This window comes from Aythya fuligula, chromosome 17, assembly GCF_009819795.1.
Source record: "Aythya fuligula isolate bAytFul2 chromosome 17, bAytFul2.pri, whole genome shotgun sequence".
In the NCBI taxonomy this organism is placed as follows: domain Eukaryota; kingdom Metazoa; phylum Chordata; class Aves; order Anseriformes; family Anatidae; genus Aythya; species Aythya fuligula.
This window is the reverse complement of record NC_045575.1, coordinates 1,485,080-1,503,629: the sequence shown is the minus strand read 5'-3', so window position 1 is coordinate 1,503,629 and position 18,550 is coordinate 1,485,080. Positions and strand designations below refer to the sequence as shown.

The 18,550-nt window shown below is 51.4% G+C and overlaps 2 protein-coding genes across 3 annotated transcripts in view; one reads left to right on the top strand and one right to left on the bottom strand.

Moving 5' to 3' along the window:
* MYO1H (myosin IH) overlaps window positions 1-7,314 on the top strand; it is a 34,026-nt gene extending 26,712 nt beyond the window's left edge. The window contains exons 21-32 of the mRNA XM_032199153.1: window positions 214-290; window positions 910-978; window positions 1,624-1,708; window positions 2,247-2,406; window positions 3,298-3,381; window positions 3,839-3,932; window positions 4,637-4,692; window positions 4,808-4,943; window positions 5,482-5,549; window positions 5,941-6,038; window positions 6,844-6,943; window positions 7,277-7,314. Of these exons, the coding sequence (XP_032055044.1) occupies window positions 214-290; window positions 910-978; window positions 1,624-1,708; window positions 2,247-2,406; window positions 3,298-3,381; window positions 3,839-3,932; window positions 4,637-4,692; window positions 4,808-4,943; window positions 5,482-5,549; window positions 5,941-6,038; window positions 6,844-6,943; window positions 7,277-7,300 (1,051 nt within the window). The 3' untranslated portion in view covers window positions 7,301-7,314. The remainder of the gene's footprint in view (window positions 1-213; window positions 291-909; window positions 979-1,623; window positions 1,709-2,246; window positions 2,407-3,297; window positions 3,382-3,838; window positions 3,933-4,636; window positions 4,693-4,807; window positions 4,944-5,481; window positions 5,550-5,940; window positions 6,039-6,843; window positions 6,944-7,276) is intronic.
* A 1,094-nt stretch (window positions 7,315-8,408) lies between these two features.
* On the bottom strand, window positions 8,409-18,326 carry KCTD10 (potassium channel tetramerization domain containing 10). Of its 2 annotated transcripts, none has more exons than XM_032198934.1 (7): window positions 18,268-18,326; window positions 17,206-17,419; window positions 13,954-14,123; window positions 13,587-13,676; window positions 12,935-12,987; window positions 12,528-12,723; window positions 8,409-11,943 (listed from the first exon to the last, which is right to left on the bottom strand). In XM_032198934.1, the coding sequence occupies exons 1-7, from the start codon at window positions 18,268-18,270 to the stop codon at window positions 11,725-11,727; spliced, it is 945 nt and encodes a 314-aa protein (XP_032054825.1). In that variant the 5' UTR covers window positions 18,271-18,326; the 3' UTR covers window positions 8,409-11,724. The 2 variants fall into 2 exon arrangements, with proteins under 2 accessions (XP_032054825.1, XP_032054826.1); XM_032198935.1 differs by having other exon boundaries at window positions 13,587-13,673.
* Window positions 18,327-18,550: the final 224 nt, after the last annotated feature.

Sequence of the window (18,550 nt, the reverse complement as noted above, 5' to 3'; positions counted from 1 at the left end):
ATGAGCTGCCTTGGTTCGGCTCCAGGCCTTCTTGCTTGCTTGAGCAGCCTGAGGCAACCTGCCTGCCTTTTTCAGAATGTGCCAGCTAGACAAATGAGGAAAGAGATTAACTTGTCAGTACTACAGCTAGTTGGAGGTCTGAGCCTGATTAGGGCAGCTGAAATGATGGCTCACGATGAACAAACTGTCTCCTTTTCCTGGTCTCTTTTTCAGAACCAAAATATTCATTCGTTTCCCAAAGACCTTGTTTGCTACTGAAGATGCATTTGAAATCAGAAAGCACCTCTTGGGTATGGCTGCAGTTCCCTTTATCATATAGTTTATCATATAGTTCGATGGTTGGACCAGATGATCTTGGAGATCTTTTCCAACCTTTATGATTCTATGACAGGTGAAAAAGCAGAGCCTGAGTGGACAGTGCTTCTTGATTTAGCAGATGAATATGATGAGAGCTGAGACCATCCCTGGTCTGCATAGTTATGAAGATTCTAAGGAAAACTCAGTCTTTTAACAGGGTGGGGACAAGTCAGTAGCTATATTGCCTGAGTCCTGGGTATATACCTCTTTTAGAGCTACTTCCCCACTTCAGTCCTACTAGTGGCACTGTTGGACAGTGTCTGGATGCACTAAGTCCCTTTCCCCAGGGATTGGGATGCCACCTGTCCTTGATCCCAGTATTACCCATTTGTACCCACTTGAAATGCGTGGGACTGCCTAAAGTCACGCTTTCCTACACAGGCTGCTTTTGTTCCTGTTTTGTTGGTCTTTTGGTACCTTTGTTCCTGTGCACAGTGAGTGCGACAGACACAGGAAATCCTGCACAAGGTGTTTAATCACTGAGATTGAGAGCACAGTTCCTAAATACAGTGATTCTGCAGATACAAGCAATATCTCTGCTTTTTTTGATAGTTTCAAGACTACAAGCCAAATACAAAGGATGCCTTGGGAAGAGGGAGTACCAGAAGAAGAGAGAAGCAGGTATGGGCTCTAAAAATCAAGGATTCTCTTCTTAGGGCTATGTTTTCCAATAGGAGTTGTAGCTTTGGGAAGCCTTGAATCCATTTTGCTGTGGGTAGCACTCACAGCTTCCCCACAGGTCTGTGAGTGTTAGGTTCAGATGCAGGTGATAACTATGGGGAAAAATTAGAGGTCCCTTTAGTTCTGTATAGCTCCTCACACCACCTACTGCTCTTGGCCTCTTCAGGCCAAGCTGTGCAGCGGCAGCACCCTCTGCTGTGCATGTGGGGATGGGTTTTGGGTGCCAAGGGATTGCTCATCTAACTGCTAGGGGATTAAACCTGATGACAGTGGACAGGCTGCTCTGTAATAGTAGAGGCTCAAAGACCAGCTTTCTAAGATGGTCTGCGTGCTGTGCACAGGGTACAGTGGGAGCCTGAATGATGGCAAGGTCTGACACTGCTTTGATGTTGAGCTTTTTGGTGCGGGTAGTGCTGGATCAGCCAGTTATTACGGAGAATAAAATGTTCTCAGCTTCTTACTGTAAAGATCAGCTTATGGGAAGAGCTGAAAAAGAAACAGTTATAATTTCTGCTCTGTGAATTCACAGGATAGCATTGCATAGGACCTCTGACACTAACATAAGTAACTGACTAATTCTTTCAGCTATCAAGCTGGAGGCCTGCTGGCGAGGAGCACTGGCACGGAAGGAGGCCAAGAAGAGGACGTGGGCTGTTCAGATAATCAGGAAGTAATTATCACTGCGTGGTTGTCATGGGGAGGGCTACAGATGATGGGTCACAGCATGGTGATAGTCAAAACCATCTTCATACCCATATCACTGTTGCTAGGAGTAGAGTTGCCAGGTAGGCTTGATCAGTAAATCCTGTCTTCTCTTCATGAATTTTCCAGCTTGCAGAGATTTCTGTTGTTCTGCTTGTAGGGGTACAAAGGATCTCCAAATGAATCCTTTGCATGCCTGTCCTTTCTCTTCAGGTATCTCACCACCTCTTACATGGTCCTGCCTCTCCACACCCTTAAACGCTACTTCTGAAGTGGTGTTTATCTTTTTTTCTAAGTCCAAGGCACTGTTTTGTTCAAAAGAACTTGGAAAAACATGTTAATGTTTAGCATGTTACAGAGCTTAAGATCCTTTGCTCTCACTGTAACATGGGTGATAGTGCATGTCAGTGATCTACTATCCCGTTATGTGCCTTTTATGACTTTCCTAACATGCCCATTGACTTCTGAACATAACATGTAAGTTCTGGTTTGGATGCTTTCTGTAGATTCATAAATGGCTTCATCAATCGGAAGAAACCTCTTTGCCCAGAGAACATTGAATTTGTGCGGCTTGTGCAGTACAACTATTTCATGAAGCTCAGAGACCACGTTCCAAAAAATGTTTTGGACAAGAGCTGGCTCCGACCTCCTTCTATCCTGGAAGAGGTGAGATTTGCTGTGGGCTTTGGGAGTGATAAAGGCGGCTTCTGTTCTGTGGTCGTTTGTGTGTTCACTTCACGTAGGAAAAGAGCAGTGATCTGCTGGCTTGTCCTCTGTTCTTGCACGGTGGCAGCGCCTGCAAGAGACTTTGAGATCCTTTGTATCTGGGGGAGGATGGGAGTGGGAGGGATGGCACCATCACTCAGGTTTCCAAGAGGAAGGAGGGAGCTTTGTTTTAAGCAGTAGAATGGAAGATGTGCTAACAGAAAAGTGACCTTATGAGCTCTATTAAAAACAAAACATCATGGGATTAATTCTAAAACTGTCAGCACAGATAGACAAGTAGCATTTCATCCTGTGCTTGGGATTTGGCAGGACAGCTATCCACAGTGAGTGAATTGGACAAACTCTAATTGCTTCCAGCAGAATATTCATTTAGAAACAGCTGCTGCTATTTGTTACTGCCTCTTTGATCAGTAAGATTGGGCCCAGAACAGATCACTCCCATGCTGGCTGTGGCCAGTACGCAGCAGGGCAGGTGGGCACAGGAAGATAAAAAGCTAAAGCTGAAGGTAACGTAAAGAATAACGCTAATGGCATGCTACCTGCACAGCGCTGCAGTCGTGTGTGGGTGACAGCTGGTGTTTGCTGCTTTCGGTAGCTGTGGTAATAACTCAGCCACTTGGTGTCCTGTGTCCTTCAGCTGCTGCGTGGGCAGTGACCTTGCTCTGGTAATAAAGGCGCTCTGTAGGTCGGGCTGTGGGCTGGGGGAGCAGAGATGGATTTGTGACTGGATATTAACAAACTTGCCTGATCTAAGCTGCCTTTAGGACTGCAGGAGGTGTTGTCTGCACAGCCTCACTTCTTTCTTTTCCTTTTTTTTTTGTTTTAATGCAGACATCTGAGATGCTAAAGAAAATCTGCATTAGGAACCTAGTAAGAAAATACTGCAGAGGTGTCACTGCTGAGAGGAAAGTGCAGGTAACTAATACATGGGATGCTAACACGCAAGTTGAAACACGCTGTGAACATGTGATACGTGCTTGCTGGTGAATTCTTTCAAATGCAAACTGTACTTTCTGACAGGCCACTGTTCCTTTTGCTGAGCAAATATTTCTGAGACTGGAATTAAGTGTTTCAGTGGCACTTGCAGTGTACAGTGCAGTTCTAAAGATGCACATCTTATGGTGTTAAAACGACATTTCATCAAAATAGAATAGATCCATAAATAAGAAAGGAAGGATCTGTAAGACTCTTTAGCCCTTATTAGCTTATTATAAAAAGGTAAAGATTCTGGAAAAAATGCCACATGAGCCAGGAAGATAATGCATAAGTGGAAGAATGGTGTTGTTCAGTAATGCTGCATATTTTATAACTGCTGATGTTGCCCATGGACAAACTGTGAGGGTAAAGGATGTTTTGTTCCTTCTCAAAACAGTTACAGCAAAAAGTTATAGCAAGTGCCGTTTTCAGAGGGAAGAAGGAAGGCTACCTGCAGAGCATAAACCAGCCTTTTGCAGATACTCGACTGAGTGAGTACACCCCAAACCTCCTGAAGGGCTTGGCCTTGTGGTCCTTGGTCAGAGAAATGTTGACAAAATAAGTTAAGTTTCTGAGAGGAAATTCCTGCCTGACAGAGGCAGCATCTCCTGCTGGGTTTGGACCCTAATCACTTGAATCCCCTTGCCCTGTCATGTTTAGTGGTCACTGACAATTTGCCAGACTTTGTTCTCTTGCTGGGAGTATCTGGACCATCTCTGTATGGTACACAACCATAAATCCAAGCATAAAAAGCTGGGACTGACAGGGACCTGTTCTTGCAGTGCTGAGTGGAGCAGAGAAGCTGAGCTGGGTAGAAAAGCTGCCAGCTGCGGGGATCAAATCCCAAGGACTGGAGCTGCTGTTATTGGAAGCTCCCAAACATCTTCAGCTGAAGCACTGTGTAGAAAGAAAAGTGATCTGGACTCTTCTCAGCACAAGTCCTTTGGTGTTAGAGCCTGAACCAAGGACAGATCCCCAGTCAGCCAGCAATTCCCAGCATGAATTACTTATCACGCAGTAAAATCACTGGAATAGGTTTAGGAGTAGTGTCTAAACCATTGGTTTAGAAGAGTTTACCAATGGGGCAAGGATTAATGAGGTTAAGACAAATAACGTAGCAGTTCTGTCTTTTGCTGGTGGGAACGGTGGCAATCTGTCATGTGCACTCAGTTTGTCTTTCTGGTTTAATCCTCAGAAGAGAATGATATAAACCCCAAAGTACTGCAGCTCATCCAAGGCGAGAAGATCAAGGTAAGGGAAGAAAGCTGGAGCTCAGCAGCCCATCAGCAGGTGCTGCCTGCTGAGCTGCCTCCAGAGCAGGGCCTTGCTGGAGCGCCAAATGCTGACACTGGCTCCTTGTTTTCAGTACGCAACCCCCGTGGTGAAGTATGACAGGAACGGGTTCAAAGCACGAGAGCGGCTGCTTGTTCTGACCCAGTCCTCGGCATATGTGGTGGAAATGGCAAAGATCAAGCAGAAAATAGACTACGCCACTCTGAAAGGTAATGGTGTCAACTGGTGTGGGGCTTTCCTTCCTATCAGTGACCTGCGGTGGGGGAAAGACAAGCTTCTGAATCTTCCAAAGATTTTTTTTTTTCTTGGATTTAGGGGACTAGAAGTAAGCAGTGGTTTGAGGAGAGGCAGGGGAACTGTTCTGTAACAGGACTAAAGATCTCCAAATGCCTTGAAAGAATGCTGATTATAGTGGTTTCATGATAGCATGGAAGGGTATGGAGCAAACGTTTAATGCTTGTTTACTGGTGGAAATGTGGATGGCAGAAAGTGGTCTTCAGAAGGTATTTTAAAAACTTTTGACATAATGAAACAATGCTCCTTTTTTAGAGTATGTCTAAGTAGGGAAATGTATTTTCTTCATCCTTAAGAAGACTCAGAGCCCCTCTTCAGGAATGTGACTTCCTTCTGTAAACAATTCAGTGCTGGAGTCACTGCCCGTGAGAACAGCACCCTTATGGGATGGTGATGGTCACGTTGTGTAACTGTCTGGCTGTCTTTCCTCTAACGTTTGGGTTTCTTCTGAAGGTATTTCTACCAGTAACCTGAGTGATGGGATTGTAGTCATTCATGTTCCTGAGGACAACAAACAGAAGGTAGGAAGATGAAATGTCGCTACTGTGAATGTGTGGTTAGAAATACACTCTTGTAGCTGACACTTCAAATATTTTGCTTTGAAATCCTCAGATACACAATTACTGATGTTTACTGATTGGTAATCAGCTATGTCTTAAACACTTGTTGTTTTACCATAAAAGCTTTCACTTCTGTTTAGTGTCCAGGTTACTATAAATCCTAAATAGTCCCTGGAGAGGATGTTTAACCAGTCAGACTTGTAGATACATGCTTGTTGTAATTGTTCCATGCTCGCTTCTGTGCAGCAGTTGCTACTCTAGCACTAGAAAGGAGTTTCTCTGAAGGTACAACTGCTGGCTGCCGTGTGTGCTGGTGTAATGCCAGCTAACTCTGCCTCTCCTTTGTTTCCAGGGAGATGTGATCCTTCACTGTGAACATATCTTTGAGGTAGTCAGTAAACTCTGCATGCTGGCCAATAAGCAAAATCTTGTTAAAGTTGTGCAGGGAAGGTAAGAAAGAAAGTTGAACGGATAGTGTTGTGTAGGCTGTATTTTGTGGAGGTCTCTGCTTCGAAGGCTTGGGTCTGCACTGCTTAGCTTTGAGAACTGCCCGCAGTCCATCTGCTTGAAACCCAAATGTGTTTATAGATGACTGTTCTTGAAATGCTTTTCATTGCATTACTGGCAGGCCTGTTGGATCTGGCTGTACCCACTCATCTTCTGATGTGACCTGGGCCTGAGGTTGTGGGTTTAGTGGCCTCACAGCAGATCTCATTAACATCAGCTCTGACTGAGAAAAGCCTGCTGGGCTGAGCCTGTGGGTCACTTCAGGATAAACGTTCCTTTCCCTAAAAGATTCAGAAGGCCCTGAAATGTGATTGCTGAGCACAGGAACCTTTTCAGTCACACCAGCAAGCTAATGGCAGGTGGATGCAATCTGTCTCTCAAATCAATACTTAAATTGAAACTGGCATATGAAACCTGTACTTCTGTTCCAGCTTCTCTCTCTGGCCTTTGCATTTCAATTGTAATTAGATTCTTTGTGTTCAATGGTTTACTCCAGGTCAGATCTGCTTATCTTCTAATACTTAATTGCACCAGGAAAATTCAAGAGCCCAGACTAGGTAGGCATGCACCATTTATCAAACCCTTCTGGGTTGTATGTTATAATGCAATTGTTTAGGAAATTTACCTAAGCTAGAGGGCTCTGATCTTCTAATCTAACAAGATTTGCCAAGGGAACAGAAATAAAGGGGGCTTAGAGTAAAGCCTATTGTGAGGAAAGCATCTAATAAGTAACTGTCTGTATTTGCAGTCTTCGTTTTCGCATTGGCTCTGGGAAGGAAGGGACAATGGTGTTTACTGTGGGGCAGGAGTCACAGATCTTTAAAGCCAAAAATGGACAACTAACAGTGGTAAGGCTTCATTTAAGACTCTGGGAGTGTGACTCACGTTCTCTGATGCTCAGCCCTTGTAGAACACAGCTAAGTCCTAGCAAGGGCCCTGTTGTGCAAGTTCAGCAGGAGGACTCAGTTCCTTTTACAGAGCAGAGGTGCCTGACGTAACCACCCAGTCAGTGTCTGCCTCCATACGATGTGTAATAGAGGGTAATTACTTTGGGAGTTGCAGCTACTCGCCTTGTACTTGAACTTTCACTGCTACTTGTTCTCCCAAGCTGGCAAGCAAGGATACTTCAAGTACCTAACATTTGTACCTAACTTACTGATTCCTTCCTTTTCTTGTCCCAGGTGTCAACCCAAGCAAAGTCTTGATGAGAAGCAGTTCCTGTTTCTGGTCCCTGTCTTGGCTAGGAACGGGAAGGAGCCTGCAGGATGAGACCAGCACCTGCATCTCCCCTGAGATCTGTGATGCCATAGGGCTGCTGTGCTTTGAGAGTTTGCTTGTGTCTGTTAGGCACCTTTTTATAGCTTAAAACGACTCAGTTTTATCAAAACTCATTACCTTGCTGTAACATTCCAGGAAGCATAGATGCTTGTCACATGCTGTCACAGGGAGATGTTCAAACAAAAAGTTGTAATTCACCTTGTAAAATGTTGATCTCTGCACCACGTAGAGCCTAAGGCTGAGAGCTCTGACCAGTCAGGAAGGATTCAGAGAAAATGGAAGGTTTCTCCAAGCTCTACTTGAAGTCACTGTACTAATCACAACGTAAAATGCAGATGAATGAAGTTGTTTCTCTCAAGCAGCATGCAGAGCTATGTCTGAATGCAGCAATAAGGCTGGCACTGGTCTTCTGAGTTGATGCATCATCAGGGTATCTCGGTTCTCTGCTTTGTCTACTCTGCTGTGGGGCTGGGAGGTTGTTCCTGTCCCTGCAAGCAGTTATGCACAGCGCAGTGAGACTCTGGGAGTGGCAATGTGACAGATGACCAAAATTCTTCCCTTTTAAGAGGGATGACATGCTGCCTTGGTGTAATTCAGTTCAGAAGAAAAGTCTCCTGCTGGTTAAGAACCTTTGTATCTATCAGAGCTGAGATTCTGCTCATTCCTGTGAGTGGGGGAGGCATCCCTGTTCCCTCAAGGTGGGTATTTGGCAGCAGCAGCTGCCATATCTGGTTGTAGCACTTACTCTGCTGCCTCATGTTGAGGCAAACTGGCTTGATCTAGGCTGAAACTGCAGCCTAAGGAGCCCTGACTTGGAATTCTGCAGTCCTTAGAGCAAGATTAGCAGTGACTTGGCCATGAGGTTACCAGGAAGTGAAATGAACAGCTAGGTGAGGATGATGTGTAGTAGTTTTTACCAAAAGTTCTTTTGAGCTCCATGGCCCCTGAGGACAGCGTGCTAGCCATTGAACTTCACATGAGTAATAAAGCAACTCCCATGTAAATATGAAATATCTTCTAATTTATTTTGTCATATTAAAAAAAAAAAAAGTACATATTGCAAACATCAACCATACACTGAAGTCCATCTTAAGCTTTTTTGGGTATAAGTACAAAATAGGAGGGAATGATTGTACAGAACACAAAACACAACAACTCCATTAAGACTAAAAGGTTCCACCCACCCCTTGCACAAAGGTAAGACTGGAGCTTGGAGACTTTGACCAGGTGATGTCCTGCAGCGGGGGGGGGCTCCAGAACGTGGCTGTACAAATACAGGAGTGGCTGCTTTGGGGAGCTACAGCTGTTCCAAGAGGTGGGAGCAAACGCGTTCTTAGCTAGCTTGGGGCTGGGGGTTACTCTTGCCTGTCCTGCCCACCCCTAACGGCATCACAACCTGCTGCTTTGAAGCTTTTCTGCATTTCTATAATGGTCTAAAATCACCTCCAAGAGCAAGGCTTCAGCCTGCTTTACCCTGTCAGTATTATGGGCTGGTGTTGGGTGCTGGAGAGTAATGTGCACGAATGCCAGCAGGCAGGGCTGCAGTGTTTATGCCATGCAGTACTCCATCAGCTTGTGAGCAGGGTGGCTGCCCTGCACCCTGACTTCCCCCGAAAGCCGTAGTGGCAAAACCATTTAAAGTAAGAGGCTCAAGGGCTAGGAGCATTTGTGCAATGGCATTAAGGGGCTGTGGGAGCTGGTTTTGTTCATTAAGTCTCAACAAAGCAAGGACAAGTGGCCAGTAGGTAAAGGCTGTTGTAACACATGGCAGCAATACATTGTTATTAACTTTGTTATTAACATTATTACACAGCTGGGGCAATTAGTTCAGTTTGGAGTGTGTTAAAGCAGAGCCTGCCCATAATCCAAGACCAAAACTGAAACCTGCTCAGACTCTCCTGGAGTGACTAAAGCAATGCCTACAATAAACAGCTGTAAAAGATTAAAAAAAAATCATCCCCTATCTTTTAAGAACATAGTTTGCAAAGCCTGAAAGAGGAAATCCCGAAGCCAGTTACTCATCTATTTACAGAGAGGTTAATCACAGAGCTGTGACCTCTCAGGTGCTCAGCATCTGGAGCCAAAGCTGCTCCTGCACCCCAGGAGGGGACTGGGTGGCATTTGAGCATCCCCCACTGCCCAAAGCTCCTCTGCCCCCGTGCTGAGCCACCTGCTGGCCCCACAGCCAGCTAAAGAGGGGGCTGAGGGGATGCAGGAGTCAGACAATGGCTTAAAACAGGGCAGAGCACAGACCCCCCCCCGAGGGCAGTAGGCCTGTTACAGACCCCCCCAAACAGCCCCACAACACACCAAAGTGCACGGTGCCAGAGAGCGATCCTGGGGACTTTACTTCCATGCTCCCCAGCTTATCACATGAGGAAGGTCAGGGAGAGGCACCGGGGCCTCACAACCATCTGCACTATGGACCTGTACGAACCCACAGCGTGCACTGCTGCCAGCACACGCAGGTACGGCTTAAAACAGAAGCCCAGGGTAGGAAGGACAGGGCTGAAGCTGCTGAACTACACTGATACGGCTGGGCGCTGCTGAGTTCTCACTTATCAGGAGCTGAAGAGAGATAAGAGGAGACAGGAACAACAATCACATCTGCCACAGACGGTGTCTGTAATTTAAAAAAGTCTTTGGTTACTAGAAAGACAGCTTCAGCCTAACCATGAGTTTGTAGTCCTACACGATGCTCCAGAAGCATAACCCACATAAACAAAAGGCTTCAGCCTTAGCAGTTAGATCCCAGCCAGCTGCTCTGCAACTGGAGATAAAAGCAGCAGCGTGACATCGCTGGTGATGCTGACCACACCTTTGGTTTTTGACGTGTTAGGATGCCATCAGCAGCCCTGAGCAGGAGCAGGACTCCTTGCAGCACGAAGGTTACAGAAGCAAATACCCACGTAAAGACAGAGCTGCTGCTCTGTGAGACAGCTGGCTGTCGAGTTGATATTCCAGATGAAGAGTCAAAAATAATGGAATAAACCAAAGCACTGTGGTGGCTGCCATCCTGCCTGGAAGTTTAAGACTCGCTGCTGCTGGTTTCTCTCCCTGCCAAGATTTGCTGCATTGACCGTTACAGCCGTTGCTCTTCTCACTATCCTTCAGCATCCAATCCTATCGAATTACACACGATCTACCACTAACATTGCCACTTGACTCCACACGAGGCAACACGAGACTAGGAGGTAGATAAGACACTCATTTATAATAGAGGACTACTCTCAGGAAGCGAGACGATTCAGCTTTCTCTACGTTTCAGCTCCTCCCTTTCACACACAGCTGCCATTTCTGCAAAGAGACTTGGAAATACGCTCAGGATAAAGGCAAACAAGGATCAGCCACCTCTGGGCCACCGTCTTTTCCTCCCCGTGGTACTCAGTGCAAGAAAATGCTCCTCTATCAGTCACAGAACCCAACTACAGCTGCTGGCCTCCAACCTACGTGAGGCAGGCATGGAATGGTTGGACCCGCGATGAAATCTAACCCGTGGTGAAAGCAGGACAGAAAGCACAGCTCCCTGACCTGTAATCTGATGGAAATAGGCTCCCCAGTGCGGGTGTGGGGTCAGGCAGAAGTTCTAAGCTCCAACTGGCAGCAACAGCCCCAAGGAAAAGCCATCAGGTACAATTAGCTCCTGGTCCTCCATCTGGAGGAATTTTAACAACAAAGCAGGGCTGGGGCCCCACGATTCTGTGCTGCAGCAGCTCCACCAAACCGTTGGAGGAGAGGGCCCCGAGTGTGGCGGGGAGCTGCAGGCAGATCCCCACAGCCCAGCACCACGCAGGGCTCCCTCTGCCCCAGGCACTGCCAGCATGAGGTGCTCAGCACGTGGCTCTTTTTGGGCTGGCAGCCGTGCTGAGGCACTCCCGAGCTACCGACCCCATCGCCTGCAGGCCTGGAGGAGAGGGAGCTCTGCAGCAGCTCCGGTGCTCGGATGGCCGCGTTCCTCCCACGCCGCAATGCCCGGGAGGAGACAGGGCCAGGGAGTGCCTGGAAGGAGGACAGGCGGCTGACTGACCTTTTGTTGCTGTCGGGTTTGTCTGTCGGTTTGGTTTAAAGTGCAGGATAATTACAAAAGCCAAAGGAAGCCAGCCTTCTTCCTCACTAACCACAAAAGAGCAAAGACGAGAGTGCTAAAAATTCAGGGCATTGCTCCCGATGCTCAACGGGGCCTCACACATCTACCGCACGCCCGGTGACCTTTCTTATTCCTGTCCTAGAACTACTGCATTTAAATACCCCCAAATAATCTAGTTTGTTACAAAAACGGAATTTACAGACTTGGTTGAAGAGAAGAGGAGCTGCCCAGGCAGCCCCGCGCAGCCGGCGGCCGTGGGGCCGCTCACTGGTGCAGGTGGGCTCTGTCGTCCGGCCGCTTGATGTGAATTCTTCGCACGCGCTCGATGCGCTCCCGCTCCTCGTCTTCCTCCAAGTGGTGGGAGCGCCCAGCTGCCCCTCCTGTGGCCTCCAGGAGCGCGTTGTCAGGTCCTCTCCCATCCTGGGACTCGTACAGCAGGATGTTCAGCGTCTCCTCGTAAATGCGGGCTTCTGGGAACTCCACCTGCCCACCGAGAGAGAGAAGGTCACTGTCAACTAGTGCCAGTCACTGCAGGCACCAAGTTACCTCGTTCTTTCCCCCGATATCTCCCTGTTTTTAAAAAAATCTTAGTTGTACACTAGCTGTAGAAATCCTTTCTAGCACAAACATTTCTGTTTTGTTATTTGCTTTCAGCCACTGAGACCCAGCAAGTCTTATTTTCAGATCTGTCCCACTCACAGGGCAGATTCAGTCAAATTTCTCTTGGGAGAAGGAAAAAGGAAGAAGGAAGGCTGCTGCTGCTCACCAGGAGCTGTCTTTACACAGGACTGGCTACCAAATTCGGGCAGGTGCACAGGTCTGTCTGAAGACAAGAACTGGACTGAGCCTGCACCACAGAACATCACAACTGCCCCGTGTGAGGTGCTGCACCCCAGCAGCCCCACGCCCCAACAAACCCCCAGGATGAGCTGCACTGTGCTGCTCTCACTGTGAATTTATTGTTCTGTTGAGATGCTGGGCAATGAAAGGAGCATTCAAAAAGCAACAGATGTCAGGGTGCCAGCCCAAGGGCCCAGCGCTGGAAGCGTTCAGGGGTTCACTCCTACCTTGGTCTGCTTCTTCTCAGTAGCGTACACAATGGAGGTGCAGCAGACTTCAGCGATCTTCCGCCCCTGGCCGTAGAAGGACCAGCAGCAGATCTCGTCTCCAATCACGTCTTTTATGAACAGCACCCTCCCGTTGAACCGCAGGGAGAGCTTATCGAACAGCTCGATGTTCTTCAGCATGTTGTCGTCAGAGTTGCTGCGAGAGACGACGAAGGCAGCACGTTAGGGGCAGGACAGAAGGGGTCAGGCAGCGAGCACAGCCCGCACACGCCCAGCTTCCTCTGCCCTCCTACGGCCCTACCATGGTGGTGTTTGAAGAAGGTCTCCAGGACTGCAGTGGATAACTCAGAGCAAACATATCGTGGAATTCAGTCTACAGACAACTCCAAAGAGCTGAAGCCGCTTACCTGGTGTAGGAATATTTGTTGTTGCTCCTGTTATATAGCAACTTCACCGCTGGCTGTAAAAGGAAACAAAGCACGGATCAGTTCCAGGCCACACGGTACGCGCTGGAGTTCCAGCTCAGCCCGAGACCACACAGCAGAGGAGCTGCAACACGAAATGATGCCACCAGGCCCAGACTCGGTGAGATTTTGTTGTTGCCACAGAACTGTCGTGCACTGGCTGGCAAAAGACCTGCAATCCTCAGAGAAGAGATCTCTTCTGTGCCTAAATCCTAACTCGTTCTCACCCTCCCCTCTACCCACCGCAGCCAGCAGGACAGGAGCAGCAGTCACTGGTTCACTTTAGCTAAAACATCATCTGGCGTTACTTCCCAGTGAACAAACCAGCAGATCTGCCAGCCCCCATCACCCGCCCTGCTTCTGCTACAGCCTGTGCAGAACGACACCGATTTTACCAGCTTAAGTGGAGAAAGACACAGCCAGGCCCAGCCCGAGCAACGTTTGGCTTTTAATTTAGAAGGAATACTTGGTCTGGTGTGGATTTCCAGTGCTCTGCAGCTCAACAGTTACAGAATATTTGTTAAATACTTGGTCGAGATCCCAAGCAAGCCCCAGGGCAGCAGGCCAGCACCCTCCCAGGCGCAGCCTCTCTCACCTTATTAGAAGTGGCGATCAGCTTTTGCTCCTCCTTGGACGACGTGATGACCGGGACCTTGCAGAAGGGTTCATACGCGTCTTTGTTCTGCTGAAACAAGAAGCAAACGGACGCTGAATGCACACAGACCTCGAGGCACACCAGCATTCACTGGGCAGGTTCTGTTCCACTGCTGGAGAGCTACAAGCTCGGCGTGTGATCTGCCTTCACACGGCGCCGAGCAGCCGCTTCTGGTCCCTGTTCTGAACCAAGCTGGCGCTCCAGCTGCGGGGCAGCTTCCCCCAGGGACCATCCGAGCTGCTCAGGAATTGCAGGGACCAATTGGTTTGTATGTCATTAAACAGCAGGCCCCAGCTCTGCGACCTACCTGCAGGGCTGCCTGGCACTCGTCCACCAGCCCCTGCACCAGGTAGTACTTTGCCTCGGCCAGCAGCTCCTCGATCTCCCGGCGGCTCTCGGGGAGCGGCACGGCGCCGTCGCGCAGGTAGTTCAGGATCGTCCCAAAATGCTTCCCGCAGCGGTCGATCAGGATCCAGCCTGGGGGAAGGGGAAGAGCACGGTCCAGCAGAGGCCAACGAGGAAAAACACCTCGAGTCTGGCCCAGGAGCACTGCACCAAGCAGGCTCCCGCCCAGCTCGAGCCAGCAGGCGGAGCAGCACTGGCACGGGGGGGGGCTCGCTGCCTCCTCCTGCATTTTTCACGGGTGTGGGAGCAAGGCAGGAGGCTCACTCGTTTCTCACAGCCCCCCAGCTACTGACAAACGATTACCTGTTACAGAGGAACGAGTTCCTCTTGTTGTCAAAGCAACCAGCTCTGTTCTGCCTCTGCTCACGGAGCCCCTGACTATTTTCTCACCTTCTGAGGGCCTTGCTACACGCACGCAGAGCGGGCCATCTGTGGGTTCCTGCACCCGAACACAACGTCAGGACCACCACCACCTCCAGCAGATGTGCCAGAGGTCAGAAAAAGAAAGGCAGCACAGACCTGGGACGTGTCCCTGCCAGCACGGCTCCGCTCTGTGCATTCCCCAGGTGAGCGATGAGCAGAACGGCCCCAAACTGCCGAGCTGAAACACGTGAGGGGGACGGCCCAGACGGCCCCTGCCCCAGCTCAGCAGCACCTCTGTGTGATGGGAAGGGGGTGAGAGGCCCCACACGGCCACAATAACCTGCTCTGCAGTGCTGAGCTGCTGGCAGGGAGATCTCTGCCTCCCCTCTCGCTGCCTGACACGGGCAGGACCCCGCGAGGCGTTTGGCAACGCCCAGACACCGGCGAGTTTCCATAAAGGAGCAGGCGGCCACTTGCGGGCTGCAGCTCAGGAATGCAGCGAGGAAAGGCTCGTGGGGAAGGAGTCATATTTTGGACAAATAAGGCAAGGAGGTTAAAGCAGACCCCGCGCCTTCTGCGGGAGTGGAATTAGTGCTAAAACCCCAGCGTTTGGGTATGTCTGGGAGGCCGACACGTCCCCCTCGTGCTGCTCTGTGGAAAGCAGAGACACCTTCCAGAAATTTACTGCAGGCTCCCTCCTCACCCTGCTGTCTACACGAAACACGAGGTGTGCTCCCAGCTGGAGCTCCGCAGGCTGCAGTGACAGAACAGAAAGCTGGAGGCAGAAATCAAAGAGAATTCCTGATCCAGGCCGACAAACACAGCACAGCGACACAACCAGGGCTGAAAGGAGCCCGTTTGTAAGCACAGGGGGAGAAATCTGCTGCACCTTCTAATTGCAGACGGCAGAAGCAAAGCAGAATTGCTCACTGTCAGGCGGGGTGGGGGGTGAGAAAGCTTTTTGAGCAGCGTTGCAAAACACAAGCGGCTGCTGCAGCAGCTTTGACGAAATCCTCGTGTTTTAACCCAATGAGCAAAGCTGCAGCCAGACGAGGATGACTCACGGGAAGAAATCCCCGCTGCTGCTGGGCGAGGGCTGCGCAGAGCCCAGGTAGCGGGGCTCAGCTGGGGCCTTTTGAGGCCAGCTCTGCTTGCAGTGCCACAGAAACCTGCTGGGATCCAGTTACTGGGGCAGGAATACGTTATCCACGAGCTGGAGGAACAATTTCTCAGCCAGGCTGCACGCAATCACCTGCCACCCCCACAGGGAACTCCTCTGTCCCCCCCCAGCGCAGGCAGCAGCGTGTGGGAGCTGCTGAGCTTGGGGAAGGAGCTGGGGAGAAGGGCCTGGGGTCTGAGGAACGCCCCCACACACAGAGGGGGGCACGCAGCACGGCACGCCCCCAGCTCCCGGCCAGATTTTGCTCTTTCCCAGTCTCTCCCCAAATCTGGCTTTTCTCTTCCTGAGAACCGCTTTGTTTTCTGCCAGCCTCTGGGTGTGACCAGTTCGGAGCATTTTGAGGAGTTTCAGATAAAGGGTTTCCTCTGACGGCCCTGACCCTATTGTCCCCGTTCCCAGCGCCGTGCTGGGCAGCAGCAGATAAAGCAGGAGCTGCTGCGGGGGCAGAGCCTCGGGTACAGAGCAGGAAGCCTCGGGGTCCTAACAGCACAGGAGCTGCCCACGCAGACACAGCGGGCTTCAGGGCAGAACCAGCCCGGGATTTTACAGCTCAGGCAGGATATTTGAGCAGATCAGATCCCGGGCAGCAGCAGAATCAGCACAACAGGAGGCAGAACGTGCCCAGCTCCCTGCCTCCAGCCGGAGCCCACCCTCCACAGCTCCAGCAGCAGGGGCGCAGCAGAACGAGGCAGCTTCTCACCACCCCCAACCACACGAGCCCCTCCAGCTAAAACGAGGATATTCAGAGGAGCCCGGTGGGTTTTGTGGCTGTTTGTTGTGTGTTTTTGGTCTTTTTTTCTAAGCTTTTTTTTTTTTTTCCTCCAAATCCACTTGCTCCTGCCCCGGGGCAGCTTAGTGCCAGAGCCCTGCTAATCCACCGCGTGTCCCGCCCGACCTCTGCACGCAGGCACCCAGAGCTCAGCTCGATTCACCCAGCCAAGCGTTTTCTGGGCTCTTCACAACAAATTCCAGGTAATTCACCCGTCAGGAGAGAGGTGTTTTAAGCCCACAGCATCAGCCAGGCGGGAGCTGCTGTTAGACCAGGTGTCCGAGCGCACAAACACGGCTGGGGCAGAACACCAGCAGCTCACAGAAAGCTGGGCCCTGAATTAAACTGAAACGCCCCCAAAATACGGGAATGCTGATCCCAAACCGTGCCAGCAGCCGCCACCCCAACACCTTTTAGCCAGGCAGTCAATTCTAAGCTGAATGGTTTTCTATCTGCGTTTCAGGTGAGGAAACAAGGCGAGGAAGCTGCCTGCTGAGCTTCCACGCACGAAGCCCTGAACTCACAGCTCCCCACCTGCTCTTCTCACCGTTTTGCACACACTCTGAGAGTTTTCACGTTGGTTTTTCAGATGACAGCACCAGCCCGGGCCTGACAGCATCATCAGCTCCTCCATGCCCCCTGGCACATAGCCAGCTGGTCAAGCCACACACATCCTTTATTCCACACCTTTCCTCGGGCGTAAAAGATAAATTTTAACACTAATAAAACATAGAAACCTCCAGGCCTGCGATGAGACGTTTCTCCCTCCCCTCTAAGTCCTGCTCCAGCCCATTTGAACCCGTTTCCACCGGGAGGCAGCAAACAGGAGCCCTCCCCCCTACCTTCGCTGTCGGTCAGGACTTCCATCCGGCCGCTGAACATGGCTTTGAGCATCGTGTCCTGCTTGGTCAGCGTCTGCATGGTGGTGTAGTACAGGGCGCCGCCGATGTTCAGCTTGACGTACTTGGAGCTGGGGCTGGCGCCCTTGAAGGAGGTGGTGCGGGTGGCGGCCGCCGGCACCGCTGAGCTCACCACGCTTTCTCCCGACATCTCTTCCTGCGGGTAAGGGGGTCGCGGCGCTCAGACCCGGGTTTTACCACACGGTGCCCAGCCCTAAACCTCCCTGGGGAGCCCTCGGAGGTGCCAGGTGCTGGGTCCTGCGTGGCGGTGGCAGAAAGCAGCCGAGGGGGCAAAGCAAGCCGCCTGGGAAGGGCTGAGCGAGGGGCAGCGAGGCCAGAACCTCCCCCAAAAGCTGTGCTCGTTCCTTTCACACCTTTTAAATCCTAAATTCGTACCTCACGGATAACCCAACTCACAACTGGGCAATCCCCAGTGCACAGAGCCACCCCCGGGGGCTGACAGGCTGCGCGCCCCGAGACCCCTCAGCCCCTTTCCACCCCCCTCAGCCCCTTCCCTGCCCCCCTCTCCCCCTCCTCGGCCCCTTCCCTGTTCCCTCAGCCCCTTCCCACCCCCGTTAGCCCCTTCCCTTCCCCCCCGGCCCCCTTCCCTGCCTCCCCACAGATCCTTCCCTATTCCCTCGGCCTTTTCCCACCCCCCTCAGCCCCTTCCCTACCCCTTTAGCCCCTTCACTCCCCCCCCATGGACCCTCCCCTATTCCCTTGGCCTTTTCCCACCCCCCTCAGCCCCTTCTCTTCCCCATCAACCCCTTCGCTGTTCCCTCAGCCCCTTCCCTTCCCTTCCCCCCCCCCCCCAGCCCCTTCCCTTCCCCACCTCATCCCCTGCCCCCCCCCCCACCGATTGAGGCCCATCTGGGCCCAACCCCGCCGCCACCCCGGGAGCCCAGCCGCGTTAATCCCATCCTCCCCAGCACCCCCAGCCCTGCCCCGAGCCCCCCCGTCCCCATTTCCACCCCCGTTCCCGTCCCCGTCCCGCTCCCCCCTCACCATGAAGGGCGCGGCGCTGCCCCGCGGCCCAGGAGCGCCGGGGCGAGGAACTTCCGGCCCTGCCCCTTCCGGTGCGGTGTCCCCCCGAAACCCGTCCGGTGCTCCCCCTAAACCCACCCCCCCCCCCCCCAACCTCACCGCTCCGCTCCTCTCCGCCTCACCTCGCCTCACGGCCCGACCCCCGCGGGTAGCTCCGGGGCTCGGAGCCGGGCGCGGAGCCGCTCGGTCCCGCTGCGGTTAAGCTGCGATACGGCGAGGCTGAAGGGAGACAGCGAGGGGGCGG